A 20491-nucleotide genomic window follows, 5' to 3' on the forward strand; every position below is an offset into this window, starting at 1 on the left:
AATTTTAAAAAATTTGGAAAAGTTTAACACGACGAGAACTACGTTCAAATAGTGTATTGCACGCGTGACTATTTTATTTTATACGCGTGTAAAATAAACTGTTTGAACATTGTTTTCTATATTATAAATTATTTGGAATTTCTCAAAATTTTGTAGGTTATCTTAAATAGCTATAACGTACATGAATATGAAAAAAAAAAATTACACTAAATTTTTTTTTTGGATGCCGAAACAAGTCAAGAGTGTATCAGTACATCCCTTTTAAGGGAGTGTATTGTAGAATCACCCTAAGATATTAACCTTGGCTTAATTTATAAGTTTCTTTTGTTTAGCTATGGTATTAAAAAAAATGTCATGATACGGAGATGCTTGGATAAAAAATAATTTTTCAGAAGTTATTTTAAGTTTTGATAATTTTAATAATTTCTAATTTCTTCACAATTTTTTAATAATAAGTAAACTTTAAAAAAGAATTTTTTATTGATTTTTATTATTATAATAGTCAAACAGAAAAAATAAATCAAAATCTTTACTGATCTTATTATAATTTCTCTTCAGTTGGACCTTGGATTTGCATCCACTAATTAAAACTTTGTCTTGACTGAACCAAAAATAGCCATAGCTTTTATTCTACAAGGCTTCACTTTTAAGCTCTCACTCTATACCTTGCAAACACAATATGGTGCTCAGAACTAATTCCACATAAACGTAATTGATTAATTTAGCAAAAGTATGTTAAAGACGTATGGTGTATTAAAATTTGATGTTCAAATTACGTGTAAAGTACACTAAGTTATAGGGTAAAAGCTTTTTAAGTCTTTTGGGACATGGTGATCATCTAGTCATACATATTGACTTGAGAATTTCTTTCCTTATTACATTAGACAAAGTACATAAATTTAATATGCATGCATGTCGACATGTAGTAGTTGTACGTTGTTGACTATATGAAGAGGAAAAACTGAAATTAGATTCCTGAAGTGTTTTAATGATAGTCAATTATGTAAGATCTAGGTGTTTTCATGACAGATTTTGTCGAGTCATGTCTAGCATGTTAGACTGCTGTAATTAGTTTTTTACGATTCTCACTACCAAAATTTTTATTTTTAGTCACAACAAAATTTGTAACTAAAAATAAAAAAGTTGTGACTAATTATAAATTATCATTATTGTGTTGTGACAAAAAGATCCATGGCTAAAAATATTAGTCACAAGAATTACAATTTATTACGACTAAATGTGTTTTAAGTCACAATATTTGTTTGTGACTAAAACTAAATTAGTGACAACTTGTAACTAAATACTATATATGTTTTAATCACTAGTAACTTTTTGTTGTAACTTAAAGTCACATTTAGTCACAAAAAACTTATGTTGTGATTAAAAAATTGTCACTAAGTAACAGTTTTTTGTAGTGTTAGTGTTGTCCATGTCAGACTTTTTAGGTCTTTCTATTATAGCTCTTTTAGTTTTTTGTTATTACTTACAAATAGTTCCTACTATTTTCGGCAATAACTAACTTTTTGATCGGAGATTCTTTAAGTTGAGCTTCATTGTTTTGTCTTCTATCTTTCTTTGTTTTGGAGGTTAAAGCTCAGAACTTCGTGAATGGAGATTCAAAGTTGTTGATCATGACTTGAAGATGATGAGTTAAGACTCAAGAGATTTCAATTGTATCCTCATCAGATTTGAAGCAAGAAGATATTGCTTGAGTTGCCAAGGGTTTTGGTTGTTTGGAGTAATTACTTCTGTAAGGATCTTACAAGATTGTAAGACTGGAAATTATTGTAAATTTGCATATCATTTTAGTTTAGTTATTTACCTTAGTTTACGGAACTCAAGTATTACCCGATCGAAATGTGTTTTTTATACATGAGAATTGCTTGCAAATCTTCTCTTTATGTCTAAAATTTATCAATTAATTCTTGAATTGATTAAATAAATTGATAATTTGATTAAATTGAAACATGATAATCAAGCGTAGTGATTAAGTAATTTGGAGCTTTCAAATTAGATGATAGTCCGGCCAATAAATATGGATAATTTATTTTACTTGTCATGATCAACTTATATTGGTGATGCAAAAATATATGTATTTTAATTGATATTGAATAATTTTATATTAAAAAGTAATTAATATTCAAAATATATAATTGATATTCAATTTTATACTATTGCAGATTAGATTTGAATGCAAATTAGATGTGGTTTTTTTTTTTTTTAATTTAAGCGTTTATATATTACAACCATGTTTTACTTGTAACTCGAACCTAGGACTTCCAACACGCACACACCCACCTATAACCACTTGAGTTAATCTCAAGTGGTTCAAATTAGATGTGTTATAAATAAAGTAGTGCAGATTTAAAAAATGGAGAGAGAATTATATTTTAATACGAATATATAATTATATTCAAAGAAAATGATTATATAATTAACAACTTCCAATTTGACTACATGTCCCCTCTTAATATTATAGACTCTTGAATAGATCTAAAACGCGTTATAATATAATTTGTCATTTAAAAAAAAAAATTTTGATGTGCAAATACAAATTCTAGATGGCCTTGCAAGGGAAAGACGCGAAAACATTAATCATCATTGTATTCCCTTTCTTGCAAATAATTATTTTAAACCTAACCCCAATAAATATATACATAATTTGTATAGACTTATTCTTCTTCTTCTCTTTAATCTGTACATAAAAAAAACATTTACTTGGCCGGGTAATTCTATTATAGGTTTAAAATTAATTTATTTACTAAAAATATGCTAGCATATTTTGCATCATGCAAAATATATTTACACCATTTTTCTCATCCAATTTTACCCATAAACAAATAAAAATCAAACATCCATCTCATTTTATCTCTTGTATCTCTCTGCTCTCTCTCTCTAGGATACTCACACCACACACACACACTCTACCAATCGGACGACCCATCACCGGAGCTAGTGTTGTTCGGTCGTCTTACATTTCAAAAAAACTTCTCTCGTTTTTTGCGTTTTTTTCTTCTAGTTTATCAGTTTTTTGCGATATTTTGCAATATTTAACGATGTATTTGCAATGATTACACAAATCTGAGGTCAGAGATGAAGTTTAGTGATGATTTGCGATATTTAACGATGTTCAGCGATGATATTCGCGATGTATTTCGTGATGTTATGAAATGGAGACATTTAGAGATATTTTTACGATTTTGCGATGTTTCGCGACATCGTCAAAACCACCAGAAAAAAAAATGCAAAGAACATGCATTGTTGTGAATTGGAGACATTTAGATATGTTTCATGATTTCGCGATGTTTCGCGATATCGTCAAAAACTAAAAAAAAAATGCAAAAAACAAGCGTTGTATGGATCAAAAACCAGAAAAAAAAAATACGGTGGTCGTGGGTTGTCTTGGGTGCTTCTCATGGGTCGTCGCGAGTCGTCATGGGTCTTCTCGGTCGTGGGTCATCTTGGTCGGTCGGAGCACGTGAACAGTCGGGACTTAAAAGGTTTGAGGCTGGATGAGAATAACATAGAGAGGGGGGGGGGGGGGGGGAAGTTAGACAGAGAGAGTGGGAGAAGAGAGCTTTTGAATTTGTAAGGGTAATTTTGGGGTTTTAGGGTATTTGGAGAATATTTAGAGTATTTATTTAAAGGTAGTATATTAAAAGAATAGTCTAAATTTTTAAGTATATTTTAACAAATTTCCCTTCTTTTTTTTTCATTGAATATAGAGTAACTGATTTTTTTGTCAAAATTTCGGTGCTCATGGTCAATCAGTACAACTAGCTAGGTTTTCTATTTAATTTTTTATTACAATTTTTTTAAAGCATTTTTTATTACAATGCACTCATTTAAAAAGAGATGTACTAATGCACCTAGTGATGGACCCAAAAATTTTATCTTATGGGGGCTTATTTATCATTAAAAAAATATTTATACTAACATTATAATCACTCTTAAAAAATTTATTTAATTTTGTGGGATGTTTTTCTACTATTTTGGTATATAATTATCAAATTAAAAAAGTTACATTTAATTTTTTAAAAGACAATATTTTTGTTAGTCCCACATGATTACTAGTGGGTCTGTCCCTGGATGCACCATCTACTTGACATCCAGAATAATTTTTTAGTTTAATTTTTTTATATTATTATTTAAGATATCATACAAAATTTTGAGAAATACATAATGATTTACAATATAGAAAACAAATTTCAAATAGTCTATTTTACACGCGTATAAAATAAAATAATCACGAGTGTAATACACTATTTGAACGTAGTTTTTGGCATGTTAAACTTCTCCGAATTTCTTAAAATTTTGCAGAATGTCTTAAATAACTATAATTTACATGACCATGAGAAAAAATTTGACTAAAAAATTATTTTGGATACTAAAATATTAGATAAAGATGTATCAGTACATCTATTTTAAGGGTGTGCATTATAGTAAAATAACTCTTAGATACTGTAAAATGACTATAAAGAGATATTTACGAATTATAAACAGTAAAAATTCTACTTTTTCAATTATCAAAATAATTTTATAATTAAAATTTTGAATCTAGCTTGTGATGGTTAATATATAATTGTAATTTTAATTTTATTATTATTATTTTATTTTGTATATTAATAATGGCAATTATTATTACCATATTAATTATATAAATTGACAATTATTCCATTGTGTTTCCATGTTAATGAAGTATTATTATTATTATTATTATTATTATTATTATTATTATTATTATTATTATTATTATTATTATTATTATTATTATTATTGTTGTAGGATTTTACTGTTTTAACCCTACACCAACAAAGGCAACAATATCAGCATCAAGGTCAAAAATGACCTTTCCTAGTCTAAGTAAACCCTTAGATTAAACGGCACCGTTCAACACCCCACGACACTAAACTCAGTGTCATTTTGAACCTTTGGTTCAAAGACTCAATAGAAGAGTCTAGAATCCTAAAACACCAAACACAACACACACAGCCTCTCTCTGATTCGAAACCCTAGCAGAGCAAGTTCTCTTTGAGAACTTGCTCGATTCTAAGCCAGAAACCCAGAATCTAACCCACACACACTTGGATTTAGATTTAGTATAATGAAAAACAAGAGTGAGGGAGAGAAAACACCAGATTTGTTAGAGTTCACCCCAGAATTAGGGCTACGTCTCTGTCAAGCTCGTCTCAGAGATTAGCTTGATATCCACTATCAACAATGGTGCAATACAATGATTTTGGAGCTTCCTGTCACAAAATCGATCAGGTAAGACTCGATTTTGTTGCTTTTACAAGTTTATTGTTTTCTCTCTTTCTATTCTGTGAAATCTGAATCTGACTTTGTGTTCTTCTTGTGCATGTACTTCTCCTTGCTCAATAATCCTCACCACGAGAGTTTTACTCTCAGATCTGGACCAGTTCTCTCTGGATCTTGGATTTGGGAGCTCGAGGCTAGGGTATAACCTTCATCACTTCTCTCTTTCTCTCTGTTTTGTGTTCTGTGTAATAGATCTAGGTTTATTTGCTTTGATCTATGTATTTATAATGTTGTAGAGTCGGTTGATCAAGATCTTAGGAGTTAGTTACACTTTCAGTTGTAACTAACTACTAAGATTTGATCCACTAGAGGCGAAGCCACCCTAGGACTGTTTTGTTTACTTGTTTTTATTTTGCTTTGCTGATGTGGATATTTATTGTAAAGGGACTGGTTATAAGTGGATTTTAATCAACAATTATTATTATTATTATTATTTTCACTTTTATAAAGGACAAAATTATATGTTTAAAGTATATATGCTAATAACTATACTCATTTTTTGGACTAATTTTTTGATAATTTTGGTGCCTTTTATAACTTTTGTGCTTTTTTATAGTTTTTTTTGTGTCATATAATTATTATGGCTTGTCCCTATTTGTTTGGGATAATTTTGTGGTATGATCAATGGACAAGAAAAGTGATTATAATTTTGTGCTAATAACCATACTCAAGAAAAGTAATTATATGTTTAAAGTATATATGCTAATAACCATACTCAATGGTATGGTAATTTTGTGCTCATAATTTTTACTTCAACGACTTTTTTAATTTTAACAGATAAGTATTTCAAGTTTTTTTAAGTCCTTATATTTATTATGGTTTGGCACTACCAAAAATTTTACTTTTAGTCACAACAAAATTTGTGATTAAAAGTAAAAAAAAAAATGTAATTAATTATAAATCATCATTCTTATGTTGTGACTAAAAAATCACTGGCTAAAAGTATTAGTCACAAAAATTACAATTTATTGTGACTAAATGTGTTTTTAGTCACAATACTTGTTGTGACTAAAACTAAATCAGTGACAACTTGTAGCTAAATACTATATTTTAGTCACAAGTAACTTTTTGTTGTAACTAAAACTCATATTTTTATGTTGTGACTAAAAAGTTGTCACTAATAAAAGTAGTTATTTTTTGTAGTGGTTTACCATCGTTTTTTCACACTATCTTTATTCACTTTATTGTGCGATAATAGAGTTTTATTTTTTTGTTATTTTGTAAGTTATTTTGTGGAGGGTCTATAATTACATAAATTTTTTCGATAAATTTAATTTTCAAATAATCTATTTGTTATTATTTTTCAGCATTTTCAAATTAGGGTGTTAGTTTGTTACTAGCCAAAGGGTAATACCTTTGGCTAGTTATACTTGGAATTTTGTTGTTTTTTAGTTTTTTAGTAATGTTGAGCTTGTGCTTTGGGTTGTGTGTTAAATTTTAAGTTTTTATATTAATTTTTTATTTTAAAAATTGTCACTATAATATAACTGTATTTTCTGATTTGGTGTTTGTTATGTTTTTTCAGTTGCGCTAGCTTTGCGATAATTATTATATTGTCTTATGTGGCTCGCGTTAAGAATTCTACCGCTCATGATTTGGAGAAACATGCCATTTGGTTAGACAATTATCTATACTAGTTCGAAGAGGTTCCACCGTCGATTATAATTTTGCTACATTGTTAATCATGTGTGACTTTGTTCACCGCATCAAAAAAGAAATTATAAAATTCTTTGGTTTCAAGAATTATGTCTTTATTTGTTTAAGAAATCATATTGATGACTGTTATAGGTCAATTTTATGTCTTCAAATTCACAATTCTTTGTTATTGATTAATTTTATTTTTCGATGCTATGATAAGTTAATATTTAATGATATTTGATGACGGTTTATAGTTTTGATGGTTATATTCGTGGTGCAGGTGGTGCGAATTATAGTCAATTTTTGAAATTAAACTGCGTGTGCAGTTTTTATAATTTTTTAAATTGCAACCGCACCGCAAGATTTTAAAACCGCAAAAATACGGTGTGGTACGATTTAAGCCATTTACACTATCATCATTATCAAATACTATAATAAAAGTTTAAAAATCAAACTAATAAAGCTTTAACAATACAAAACAAAAAAAAAATATTAAAATTTTAACATTATAACATGTATAATATTATTAAGTCATATATATTGAATTGCTTCTAAAAAATAAAGTAATATATGCTTATATTATTTACATTTGTTCTTATATGAAAAAAAGAATAAATATCACATTGTAAAAATTGGTAACTTTGTAATATATAGTGCGGTGCAGTTTGAATTGTAATTATTAAATTCAAAACTGCAAACTGCACTGCATTGCGCGGTTTAGAAAAAATAAAAATTGCAACTGCACTGTAAAAAATTTAAATCGCATTTTTTATACAGCGTGGTACGGTGTGGGCGGCTTGTGCGATTTGAGCGATTTGATGAACACCACTACTAGGCAAGATCGGTTCTAAAATGTGTTATAAGAAAAAAAATTTAGCACATATTATAAATATAAATAGTATTTTTAAAAAAAAAAATTATTTGGGTCTCTAAAATAGGTAGACTCTAGGTACGGATCTAGGCCACTTTAGCCTTGGATAGGTCTTGCTGCTAGGGTTTAGGATGTTTTGAATTGACTAGTATTATTGTAAGTTCTTGAGTATTAAAGTTATAGTTATTGAAATTAAATTTTTAAAGTTTTACAGACTTTAAATGATATGGTTATTTTGCAAGACAAGACAATTTTAGCATATGTGTTTTCTTCTTTGGTACTAAGTCTCATTAAAAATAGTTTTAATGACTTTATTAATTGTTAATTTTTTTATATTAAAAATAGTCTCATTTTTTTAAGGGTAAATAGTGGCATAAGTAATCAAAATTTTAGGTTTGTAAGCGGCATAAACCCAATGATTTTTTTTAGTGGTATAAGTACCCAATGTTTATAAAACTGTAATTTTCTTTCAGTTTCATCAGTACAGACTCTGTTATTGTCTTAAATAGGACACATATAAGACCCGAATTTTAGATTATTTGGTCTGGACGAAAAATATGTAGTATCATTTACTTCCAAATCTTTTTTTAATAAATTTAAAAAGGAGCTTGTACTGAAGAAAATAGAGAAAAATTACAGTTTTATAAATATTAGGTACTTATGCCACTAAAAAAAATCATTGAGTTTATGCCACTTACAAACTTAAAACTTTGAGTACTTATGTCGTTATTTACTTTTTTTTTAATGTAAGTATACCTATATGACATATTCTTAAAAAAAAAAAAAAAAAAAAAAAAAAAAACACCTATATGACAGACATTGTTATTATTATTTTTTTTTATTTTATCAATAAATTTTGTTGTTGCTTTCGAGAAAAAACGGTCTTGTTCACAAATAAATAAAAGAGGTTAGTGGACCTGTCCACTTACGTAGGTCTCAAATATGGAATAAAGATTTTCTATTAATAAAATAGTATGATGCATTGTAAATCTGAGGTCACGTGGCAGCCTATTACGACCAGAAGAAAATCTGTGTCCTTTCTGTCTTCCATCTTTTTTTTTAGGGAAATTTGCGGCAAAAGTCCCCAAAAAGTTCACGTTGATACAGATTAGTCCCCAAGGTCCAAAAATAGCGGCAATAGTCCTCAAGGTCACACTTTTTATTTGTCCGTGGTCTCCAAGTTAACAGATCCGTTAAACCCAATTCAAATGCCACGTGTCGAAACATTATTGGTGGATATTATTATTTTAATTTAAAAAAATAAAAATAAAAATTAATAAATAATTTTAAAAAAATTTCTTTTTTTTTTCTTTTTCTTTTCTTTCTCTTTTTCTTTCTTTTCTTCTTCGTTTTCTTCTTTTTCAACCCAACCTAATCAGCCCTAACCTCACTCCAGCCAGCCCTAACCTCACTCCAGCCCCGAAACCCAGCCATCCCGACTGTTCAATGATGCCCAATAGAGAATTATAATGGTACTAAAAAATCATCACATCATTACCAAGCACAACAAATGAAATGTTACTAAAAAAAATACATACGATATGAAATGAGCTAGGCAATATCACACACGAGAAGCTGCTTTGAGAGCACTCCATGCATCTCCCAATTCAAGTAAAATTTGAGCTTTCTGTTCATGTAAAACTGCATTTTGAGGATTCAACAGAAGAGCTGTCTCCCATTTCCCCAATGCTTCACGGTACTCTCCATCCTTTAAAACCATAATTGCATTGTTATTATTATGCAGAAACAATAAAAAATAAGCACATTTCAACTTCATTTTCATCAAACGATTTTGCTTAGGTTTTCCAGAAAAATGTTCTTTTTTTCTTTGAGTTCATAAAAATCCAATCTTTATCTTTCAAAATAATAAAATCAATCAATTTAGGAGCATTTCACAAAAACCCATCACGGAATTCGCTACATACGATGATTTTTCAACACAAAACTGAATCTTTTCTAAGAAAAAAGAATTGGGTTACCTCGGCAAGCTTGTTTCCCTAAGCCTGAAAGGACTGAGCAAGTTTGTTAACATCAGAAGAGGTGGGCATTTTGGAAAATGTGCGGCCAATCAAGTAACCATCCCAAGAAGCTCGAGGCTCGTCGAAGGAGTATCTTGGGTCGTCAAATGGCATACGACTCGCATCCAACGACATTCGACCGGCGCCGAGCGAGAACCGAGGATCAGTATCGCAGGAACGGCGACCGAAGCCGTAGTCGGAGTGAGGTTAGGGCTGGCCGGAGTTAGCAGTCGGGATGGCTGGGTTTCGGGGCTGGAGTGAGGTTAGGGCTGATTAGGTTGGGTTGAAGAAGAAGAAAACGAAGAAGAAAAGAAAGAAAAAGAAAAAGAAAAGAAAAAGAAAAAAAAAGAAATTTTTTTAAAATTATTTATTAATTTTTATTTTTATTTTTTTAAATTAAAATAATAATATCCACCAATAATATTTCGACACGTGGCATTTGAATTGGGTTTAACAGATCTGTTAACTTGGAGACCAACGGACAAATAAAAAGTGTGACCTTGAGGACTATTGCCGCTATTTTTGGACCTTGGGGACTAATCTGTATCAACGTGAACTTTTTGGGGACTTTTGCCGCAAATTTCCCTTTTTTTTACTCTTCACATTGTGTCCTTTCCTTATTGATAGGTTAATTAAAATTTTTACTTTCTGACTTTTGACATGTATTAAATTATACATTAGAGCTCGTTTGAAACGTTGTATTAGGTCGTAGTGTATTGTATTGTATTATATTAAATTATATTTTATGCAATATTTTTATGTAAAACGATGTGTGATATTAACTTTTATGGACACCTAAATATATAATATTTTAGTATAAATTAAAGTTTAACATAGTATTATATAAAAATATGATATATAATCTAATTCAATATAATACAATACGACCTAATACGGCGTTCCAAACGAACCCTTAAATTCTTAATGTCGTTAAAAATACTCTTAAATTATTGAGATTGTTAAATTTAAAGACTTTTGTTTAATTTCATTCAATTTTACTATTTCAGTAACTGTTTTTGTACTAAACCATGCTACTCAGACTTTGATATCTACTAAATCATGTCCCTCGAACATTGACATGTACTAAATAATATCCTTGAACTTTCATCTATGTTAAACTTTTTTACTAAAATTGAAAAAAAAATCCTTAAATTCAACAATTTTAATAGTTTAAGGAACATTTTTAACGACCTTAAAAATTCAAGTTACATGATTCGATATATATCTCAAGGGACAAAAAAACCTAATTACCTTGTTAATAAATCAAAACCCCATACAATATTACACACTCAAGGCTTCGGTTCTTCTAGATGAATAGAAAATTATAGGCTCTCATTAGTCATTACACTCTTTCTCTACTGTTTCTCCAACCACTTACTAATAAACAGCAACCAATAGTGTAGTTATACCCTTTTAGTTTTACTCTTATAAATACCCATTATTTTCTACCTCAACTCCTACTATACCAAAGAAAAAAATAAAATAAAAGATAAAGAAATGGAGGTCTCAATCTCATTATCAATCCTTTCACTATGTGCTAAATTAATTTGGATAATAATAGTTGTGACATGGATTTGGAGAGTTGTGAATTGGGTATGGTTGAGGCCCAAAAGGCTTGAAAAGTATCTCAAAAAACAAGGCTTTAAAGGGACTCCTTACAGAGTTCTGTTTGGAGACCTGAAAGAAAGCTCTAAAATGATGAAAGAAGCCAAGTCCAAACCCATTAATCTCTCGGACGACGTCGTTCCTCGGATTATCCCTTTTCTCCATCTCACAGTCAACAAATACGGTATTTATTTACTTACTTAATTACTTAATAATGCTAATTATTAGTTTCTGATAATTATGCTATGTAATTACTTATCTTTTAATTTGCTATAGGCTTGGTAGCAGTATTTAATTAACACTTAATAATTAGTTAACAGTTTTTTTATATTATTTATAAAAATAAAATTTATAAGATGTGATATTGAAATGCACCTTTTGTAGTATTGAGTATTTTAAAGTATTCAGAATATTAGTATAAAGTATCATACTTAGTACTATTTAGAGATAGCATTTTACAATTAATTAATAATATTTAATAAATTAATACATTAATTATTAGTACCTTTTGATATTTTTTAAATATTTCTATTTGGCACATTAAAATACTTAATACTATATTAATATAACACTTTGAAATTAATTATTTATTAATAATTTGTCATATTAAAAAGACTGATAACAGTATATTTGACTGTTTTTGGGACTTGACTTTTTTACTTGCATGTGTACTAGTGATATATGGTTCCAAATTTATAACAAAAGGCTACCTATTATATCACACACAATTACACGTGTCATTGTATAAAACTTTATTCTCGTTTCCATTGCAAAAGAATTTCAATTACTGGTTTTCAACATATATATTTATATAATAGCACATAGGTAAAGTATTCGCCAGTCGAAGGTGGAAGGGATGCTCTTGTAGGAATCAAGATCCCGGTTAAAAATAAGGGTTTTATACTGTGTTAAATCTATTAAAATTTAATACATCACTTTTTAATCGGAGATCTTAATTCTTGTGGTATAACTTATTTGTACTAAGAAAAGTTTTCTAAATTAGCTTTTTCTTTTAATAATCCTAAATGTTCTTACTATACAGAATTATTTTTATATATTTTTTTTAATAATTTATAGTATCAAAAATAAGATTTAAATATTTTACACATAATTATTTTACATATAGTAAATAACTATTTGAATTATATTTTTGATAATGTATAGAATTATGAAGAAAAATAAATTAAAAAATCTCCTAAATAATATAGATAAGAGAATTTATCGAAATAATTTTTCGTGGTCTCTTTATCACTACTAAAAAAAAAGAATTTCCCAACTGTCGGGTATGATATTGTTGTGGGTTATTATAACTGTCGACGCCGACCGTCACAGAACTTAATGGGCATTAGTAGAAAATTATCAGGTAAGGATCGGTCGACGATTTAGAATAATCGCTTATATATAGTATAATTTAGTGGACAAACAAACACACATTTATATGATTATACGTCACATGTGCAATATTACCTCATCATGAGTTGACTATGGAGAATTTTTTACTAGTGTTGATGTTGATGAATTCAATAATATTAACAATTAATATCAATTCAGGTAAAGATTCATTCATATGGATTGGACCGACTCCAAGAGTAAACATCACAAACCCAGAACACGTCAAAGATATTTTGATGAAATTAGGTGATTTTCCAAAACCACGTGTCAATCCAATTGTATATTTGTTAGCTACTGGTCTATCAGATTATGAGGGGGAGAAATGGGTCAAACATCGAAGGATTATCAATCAAGCTTTCCATCTGGAGAAATTAAAGGTATAAAATATAGTATTATAATATAGAAAAAATCTGGGGTATAGTGTGGTCTCCTACACTTAACCAATTTTGTCAAATAATTACTAGAAGAAATGATTAAGATTTTTACCTTTTTAAATAAATAATATTGGTTCATTTTTTAAAAAAAAAAATTATTTTATGTAGTAGACATTTTAGTTGATTGTTTTTTTCCCAAAATCAAATACAATGTAATGTAGCTATTTAAAATTTTTGGTAAATTTTTAAAAGGCTAATTAACAGTTTTTTTCCCCGAATTTTGACATATACCAAATCATACCCCCTGAATTTTTTTGGCCGTTAAAAATTTCCCCTGAACTATTGAGATTGTTAAATTTAAGGACTTCTGTCTAATTTCATTCAATTTTACTGTTTCAGTGAGTGTTTATGTTCTAAAACATGCTCCCCAGACTTTAATATCTATTAAATTATGCCCCTCAAACTTTGATATGTACTAAATCATCCCCGTGAACTTTCATCCATATTAGAATTTTTTTTACTAAAATTAGACAAAAGTCCTTAAATTTAACGATCTTAATAGTTCGGGAGAAAAATTGTTAGTTAGCCTTTTAAAATTTTTTTAAGTAGTTTATAGTACAAAAATAAAATTCAAACAATTATTTACTACTAGTATAAAAAAAAATAAATAAGTCGTGCTTGCAATAAAATATTTAAATTTTATTTTCGACATTATAAATTATTAGAAATTTTTTGAAAATTTACAAGTAATTAATCCTAAATAATTATAATATACACGATCATAAAAAAATAGACTAAAAAAATTTCATGAATATTGAAATAAATAAGGTGTCTATCGAAACAACCCTTTAGGAATTGTACTGTCTAGTACACCCCCTAAAGGTGTGTTTTAGTAGACCCCTATATGCTTCAACATTCAGAATTTTTTCTAGTCTAATTTTTTTTCATCATAATCGTGTACATTGTACATATATTTAGAATCACATTTAAATTTTTAATAAATTCTGAATAGTTTACAGTGCTAAAAATAAAATTCAAATAATTGCTTACTTCACGTTTATACTAACTCAGTAAAAAAATTACAAATATATATATTCCCTACGCAACACTCCACCAAATAATATTAGAAGAGTACTAATTACAACTTGTTAGAACTTCCACGTCTGAAATCACATGTTGAAATATTTTTTAAAAAAAAAAAATTATAATGACATTCTTTGTAGTTATAATATCATCTCTGTAAATTTTTAAAAAATTCTAAATAATTTACAATATCGAAAACAGAGTTCTTGATATTATAGTTCATCACTCATATTAAAAAAAAATCAAATATTATTTCGTTATTGTAAACTATTCGAAAATTTTCAAAAATATACAGAAAAGATGTTGTATCTATAACGAACATCGCCGTGAAAAAAAATTATTTAAAAAAAAATATTCTGCCATATATTTTCGAGAATGTATGTTAACTAAGAAGTTGTAATATATGAAGTTGACTCTAACACTCATCATAATAATATGGACTCACTTTTTAGCCAATACAAATTCTTTATTTGAGGGTGTATCTAAATAGCTTTTGAAGGGTCTCCAATGAAGATTTACCCTATAATATATATAGAAAAATTTTACGGTTGATCCCTAAGGGCTCGTTTGGAACGCCGTATTAGGTCGTATTGTATTGTATTGTATTATATTGAATTGTATTTTATGCAATATTTTTATGTAAAGCTATATGTGGTAATAACTTTCATGGACACCTAAATATATAATATTTTACTATAAATTAAAGTTTAACATAGTATTATATAAAAATATGATATATAATCCAATTCAATATAATACAATACAATACAATACGACCTAATACGGCGTTCCAAACGAAAGGTTGTTTTTGTAGATCTTTATCTGTTTTGGCATTTAAAAAAAAAACTCAAAACAAAGCAAAAAAGAAATTAATTTAATTTTTTCTTTATGATCGCGTATGTTGTAGCTATTTAAGATAATTTGTAAATTTTCAAAAAATATTGTAAATAGTTTACAGTGCCAAAAATTAAATCTAAATAGTTATGTACCATGCGTATAAGATAAATAGTTGTTTATGCAATAAAATATATAAATCTTATTTTCGGCATTATAAATTACTCATTTTTTGAAAATTTACAAGGTGGTTCTACAAGATACATGATCATGAAAAAAAAAATTGACTAAAAAACTCTTCAATATGCCAAAATAAATAAGGGGTTTACAGAAATACTCATTGAGGAGGTGTAGAAAATTGATTTACTTTTGATTGATATATTATGATGTAAATATCTATATACATAATTGCAGCATATGGTTCCAGCATTCTATGTAAGCTGCAATGAAATGTTAACGAAATGGGAGCAATTAATGGTGAAGCAGAATGGAAATGACAAAGAATTTGGTGAGATAGATGTGTGGCCTTACCTTCAAAATCTGACTGGAGATGTCATTTCTCGAACTGCTTTTGGGAGTAGCTATGAAGAAGCTAAGGCCCTTTTCCAACTCCAAAAAGAGCAAGCTGAACTTGCTAATAAAGCTATACAGACTGTTTATATTCCCGGATGGAGGTGCATATATAAAAATATATATAAATTATTACTACTTACATTCCCTTATTTTAAAATATATAAATAGCTACATATATATATATATATATATCTCTTTAATTGTGCATCTACTGACAGATTTTTGCCAACTAAGTTAAACAAGAGAATGAAACAAATAGACAGGCAAGTACAAACTCTTTTGAAAGAGTTGATCAATAAGAGAGAAAAAGCAATGAGAGCCGGAGAAGCTGGCCACGATGACTTGTTAGGCATAATGATGGAGTCCAATTTCAAAGAAATTAAAGAACATGGGAACAACAAGAACGTTGGAATGAGTATTAGAGATGTAATTGAGGAATGTAAGTTGTTTTACTTTGCTGGCCAAGAGACCACTTCAAGCTTACTTGTTTGGACTATGGTCCTTTTAAGTAGGTTTCCTCATTGGCAAGCTCGCGCAAGAGATGAGGTTTTGCAGGTCTTTGGCGATAACACTCCGGACTTCGAAGGCTTATCACACCTTAAAGTTGTAAGTATATATATATATATATCACCTTGTTGTTTTACTGTTTAATTGCAATAAAGTATTTCAACTTTTATATTAACTCATTATTTCACAATTGTTATGTGATGAGTATATTAAAAAAGTTCTATGTAAACAATAATATAAAATGCATAAGATCATAATTCATTAAAAAATTAGAATTTCGTTTAAAGAAATAATAGTAAATGAAATAAAGCGTCCCAGTATTTTTAAGTTCATAATAAATTTGATTGTCAATTATATTTTCTTGAGACCCGATTTTTTAGTGTAATTTTGTGAATGTATATTCATATAAATGACGGATGCAGGTGACGATGATTTTATATGAAGTTCTAAGGCTTTACCCACCGGCAATCTTTATCAATCGCACTGTGCACGAGAAAACACAGCTTGGGAATATGTCAATACCAGCAGGGGTAGAATTGTCAATACCTACCATCCTTGTTCACTGTGATAGGGAGTTTTGGGGAGAGGATGCCAAAGAGTTCAACCCAGAGAGGTTTGCAGAAGGAGTTTCCAAGGCCACCAAAGGGCAAGTTTCCTTCTTTCCCTTCGGTTGGGGACCTCGAATTTGCATTGGCCAAAACTTTGCTTTGATTGAAGCCAAAATGGCCATAGCCTTAATACTACAACGCTTTATTTTTGAACTCTCACCCGCCTATGCGCATGCTCCTATAACCGTTCTCATACTTCAGCCAGAATTTGGTGCTCACTTAATTCTACAAAAGCGTTATTAAATTTAATTGTAGCAACCAACTCGCAATAAATTTATATAGTTACAAATAAATTGCATGACCTTTTCTTTCTCAAAAACTTTATGTATCAGTAAACATATCTTGTTTTAAGCAGTATTATATTATTACGAATAAAGTTGCTGAAAACTTAGTAATTAATATATAACATTATGGTTACCCTTATATCGTGGATGGTAATATAGGGTAGCTTTTGCCAGTCCAATTACTTTTCCTATGGACGGTTTATATGCTCCACTACAATCAAATAACTATAAGGGGGTGTTTGGTATGAGGTATTCAAAATAATTTGATTATAGGGAATATTATGAAGGAGAATATTATTATAGAAAAATGTGTAAACTGTGTTTGGTTGTGTAAGGTAATATGTAATAAAATAAATCTCATTAAATCCAAAAAAATACAATTGGATTTTTGCTTATTGAGTTTTCTTTAATTATTTATTGTATTCCTTTTCCTATTACAATTTGGACATTCCCATGTGATCACACATAATATTCCAATCTGCATTTCTCTTTTTTCTTCTTCACAACTTAATAACAAAATATATAAGTAATAATAATAATAAAAAAGAAGCGTGACTTTTATCAAAGTTCACAAAACCAAGCATCAATGGCGAAAAAAACCCAACAAAGTTTACAACTAACAAATGATTCTAAGTGCTCGACATATGCATTAGTTTACAGAAGCAAAGTTTTTTAAAGTTACGTGATAATTTACATATATGCTGCAAACACAATATACAAAAAAATAAAGAAGAATATGGAGGAAAGAAGAGACAATTATTCACATCTAGAAAGGCAGTAGAGATAATAATAGAAACTTTTCTTTTTTTTTTTTTTTTATCAATTTTTTTTCTTTTTGAATAAAGATAAATATGAAATTTTAATCGTATAGAGTTTTATTTTAATAAAATATAGTATTTTAAAATAATTTAAATTCAAATAATTTAATAGTATTTTGTTATAGAATACTATCACTTTTTGTTACCATATTCAATTTATCAACGAAAAAATGGACAATCCAGATATATGCGGACCCGGCTAGAATGAAAAGTGCAAAATACAAAAATTACACTATTGTCTCTATCGAAGCAAATAAAGATTGAAATCCACCAATGACTATCATTAGTTTTCTTATTTACAATTTTTAAACAAATGCTATCTTCAATTATCAACAATTTAGAGATTGATTTTTTTTTTTTTTTTATCTTACACCTATTTAAGTAATGTTTCTTTAAGTATTGGAACATCAATTTTTAATTTATTTTTGGATTAACTTAAAAACATATTTAAATCATCAAGCTTTCTTAAACACTAATATATTGCATTCGGTATTCACTTTTAATTGACAACATTATAAACTATAATATTTAGATACACATAATAATAATCTCACCTAATAATTAATAATATTTTTTCTTTAATTTTTAATTGTATCACTTTCAAATAACATAGAAAAAAACTAACATAAAATTTAATATACGTGCCTCGCACGTAACTTTTTGCTAGTATATATATATATTATTTTGAAAATTAAAATAAAAATATTTTTTATTATATCTATTTAATGTTTTTTTTTTGACAAAATATCTATTTAATGTTAATTACATATAAATATAAAATAGTTATTTATTAAAGAAATATATTTATTAATTAGTAAACATTAAATTTTATTGTATTTTTTATTAATTAAAATGAATATTTTTATATATTTTATCACTATATTATTTATTTTTGTTCGATAAGTTATTTATGTACACTATCCGCATAAATTTTTTTGTATAATAAATATATATGTTATTGCTAATAATATAAAATAACTCAATTAAATAAAACAGATCTCACATACTAAATATATATATCGTAATATTTTATTTATAATAAATGAGAATATTATTAGTATTTAAATTTATTTATTAATTTAAAAATATTATTCAAATTAATATGATAAAAGGTAATAATTCAATCCTACCTTTTTTAAGGTATGAACATTACCCTCGGTGGTTATATTACTAAGGGAATGACATTGCAAGCGTAAACCCTCCAAACAAACAAGGTAATGTTTCACATAGTAAAAAAGAGTCACTATTATTATAACTTAAAAATCGTTTAAAAAAAAATAGAGAAAATGGGATGAGAGATTTTTTCTGTCCAACAAATATCACCATCCAATTTTTTAGAGCATATTTTGCTTCTCTGTAAACAACTTAATTAGTATATCTCTCAACATGTGAACCAATAATTTAAAAAAAAAAAAAACAAGGAACATTCAAAATTAAATTTAAAAAGCTGATGAATCTAATTTTCTTCCACTGGTTATCACCAAGTTTCTTGGTTTGAATATTCACTGCAGCATCAAAATTCAACTTTAATCCATTTGTCTCAGGTGGTTTTGCATTTGCTTGAACTTTAATACATGAACAAAATTTAACTTTATACATTTCTCTTCAATCATTTTTTCCTTTATAATATTCCCTATAATTAAATTATTTTAAAAAGATAATTTTTGTTTTTATTTTCCACTCTTTTTTTCCTATATTTTAGGACCATTTCTCCTTCCCCACCAAGATAAAAAAAAATGCAATGACAAACCAAAAATAGCTGTTAAAAACATTTGAAGATCTGGAGTAGGAGAGCGGCAGGGCAGTGTTGGTTGTCAGTTTGGACAATGGTTTCGTTGTTTGTTACCAATAACATAAACATGGAACGAGATCCACTCTTTAAGCATCTCAACCCTTCTATATTGCAGTTGTTACAAAATCTAATGCGGTTTTTTATGCTTATTTTCAGTTTTCAAACCATATACATACCATAGAGAAGCCACAAAATCAAATAATATACAAGAAAAATAATCAAATACAAATTTTAAAATTTAGGGCAGTTAAGGTTCAGTTAAACTGAAACAAATTAAACGTTGAAAACACGAGAAAACATGTCAAAACCTGTAGCTGCCCCGAAAATAATCAAATATTGGCCGGGTGAAATTGAGTCATCGCAAGATTGAAAAATCAGAACGAAAACCCATTTGGAACGGCCTAAAGTAAGACGAAGAAGAAGATATAAATAATAAAAAGTAACAGCAAGAATGTCACAGACGATTTCTAATCAAATCTCACAAGGAATAGGAGAGAATGAGAAAAAGAAAAAGCCTGTGAAGAAATTACTATATGCCTGCAACGGAACATCAGCGCCACCGTTTTTATAAACTCCGACGCCGTGTTCTCTCAAGGCAATGAAGTAGTTCGATACCCTTCTCTTGTTATATATAGCACCACCCTTTCACAATGGGCCTCAACCCTACTTACTTTATATATTCTCTCAAGGCCCAGAATCGCGGCCCTTTTATTGTTATTGAAGCTGAATTGTATCCTTTATTTATCGATTAATGCTACCAACTAATATATTGTGG

General features: G+C 28.3%; 1 protein-coding gene across 1 annotated transcript; it reads left to right on the top strand.

Moving 5' to 3' along the window:
- Positions 1–11266: 11266 nt before the first annotated feature.
- Positions 11267–17245, top strand: LOC115706721 (cytochrome P450 CYP72A219). Its single transcript, XM_030634438.2, has 5 exons — positions 11267–11635; positions 13003–13220; positions 15549–15808; positions 15926–16313; positions 16637–17245. The coding sequence occupies exons 1-5, from the start codon at positions 11344–11346 to the stop codon at positions 17063–17065; spliced, it is 1587 nt and encodes a 528-aa protein (XP_030490298.2). The 5' UTR covers positions 11267–11343; the 3' UTR covers positions 17066–17245.
- The last annotated feature ends 3246 nt before the right edge of the window (positions 17246–20491 follow it).

Source organism: Cannabis sativa, chromosome 1 (assembly GCF_029168945.1).
Source record: "Cannabis sativa cultivar Pink pepper isolate KNU-18-1 chromosome 1, ASM2916894v1, whole genome shotgun sequence".
Lineage (NCBI taxonomy): Eukaryota > Viridiplantae > Streptophyta > Magnoliopsida > Rosales > Cannabaceae > Cannabis > Cannabis sativa.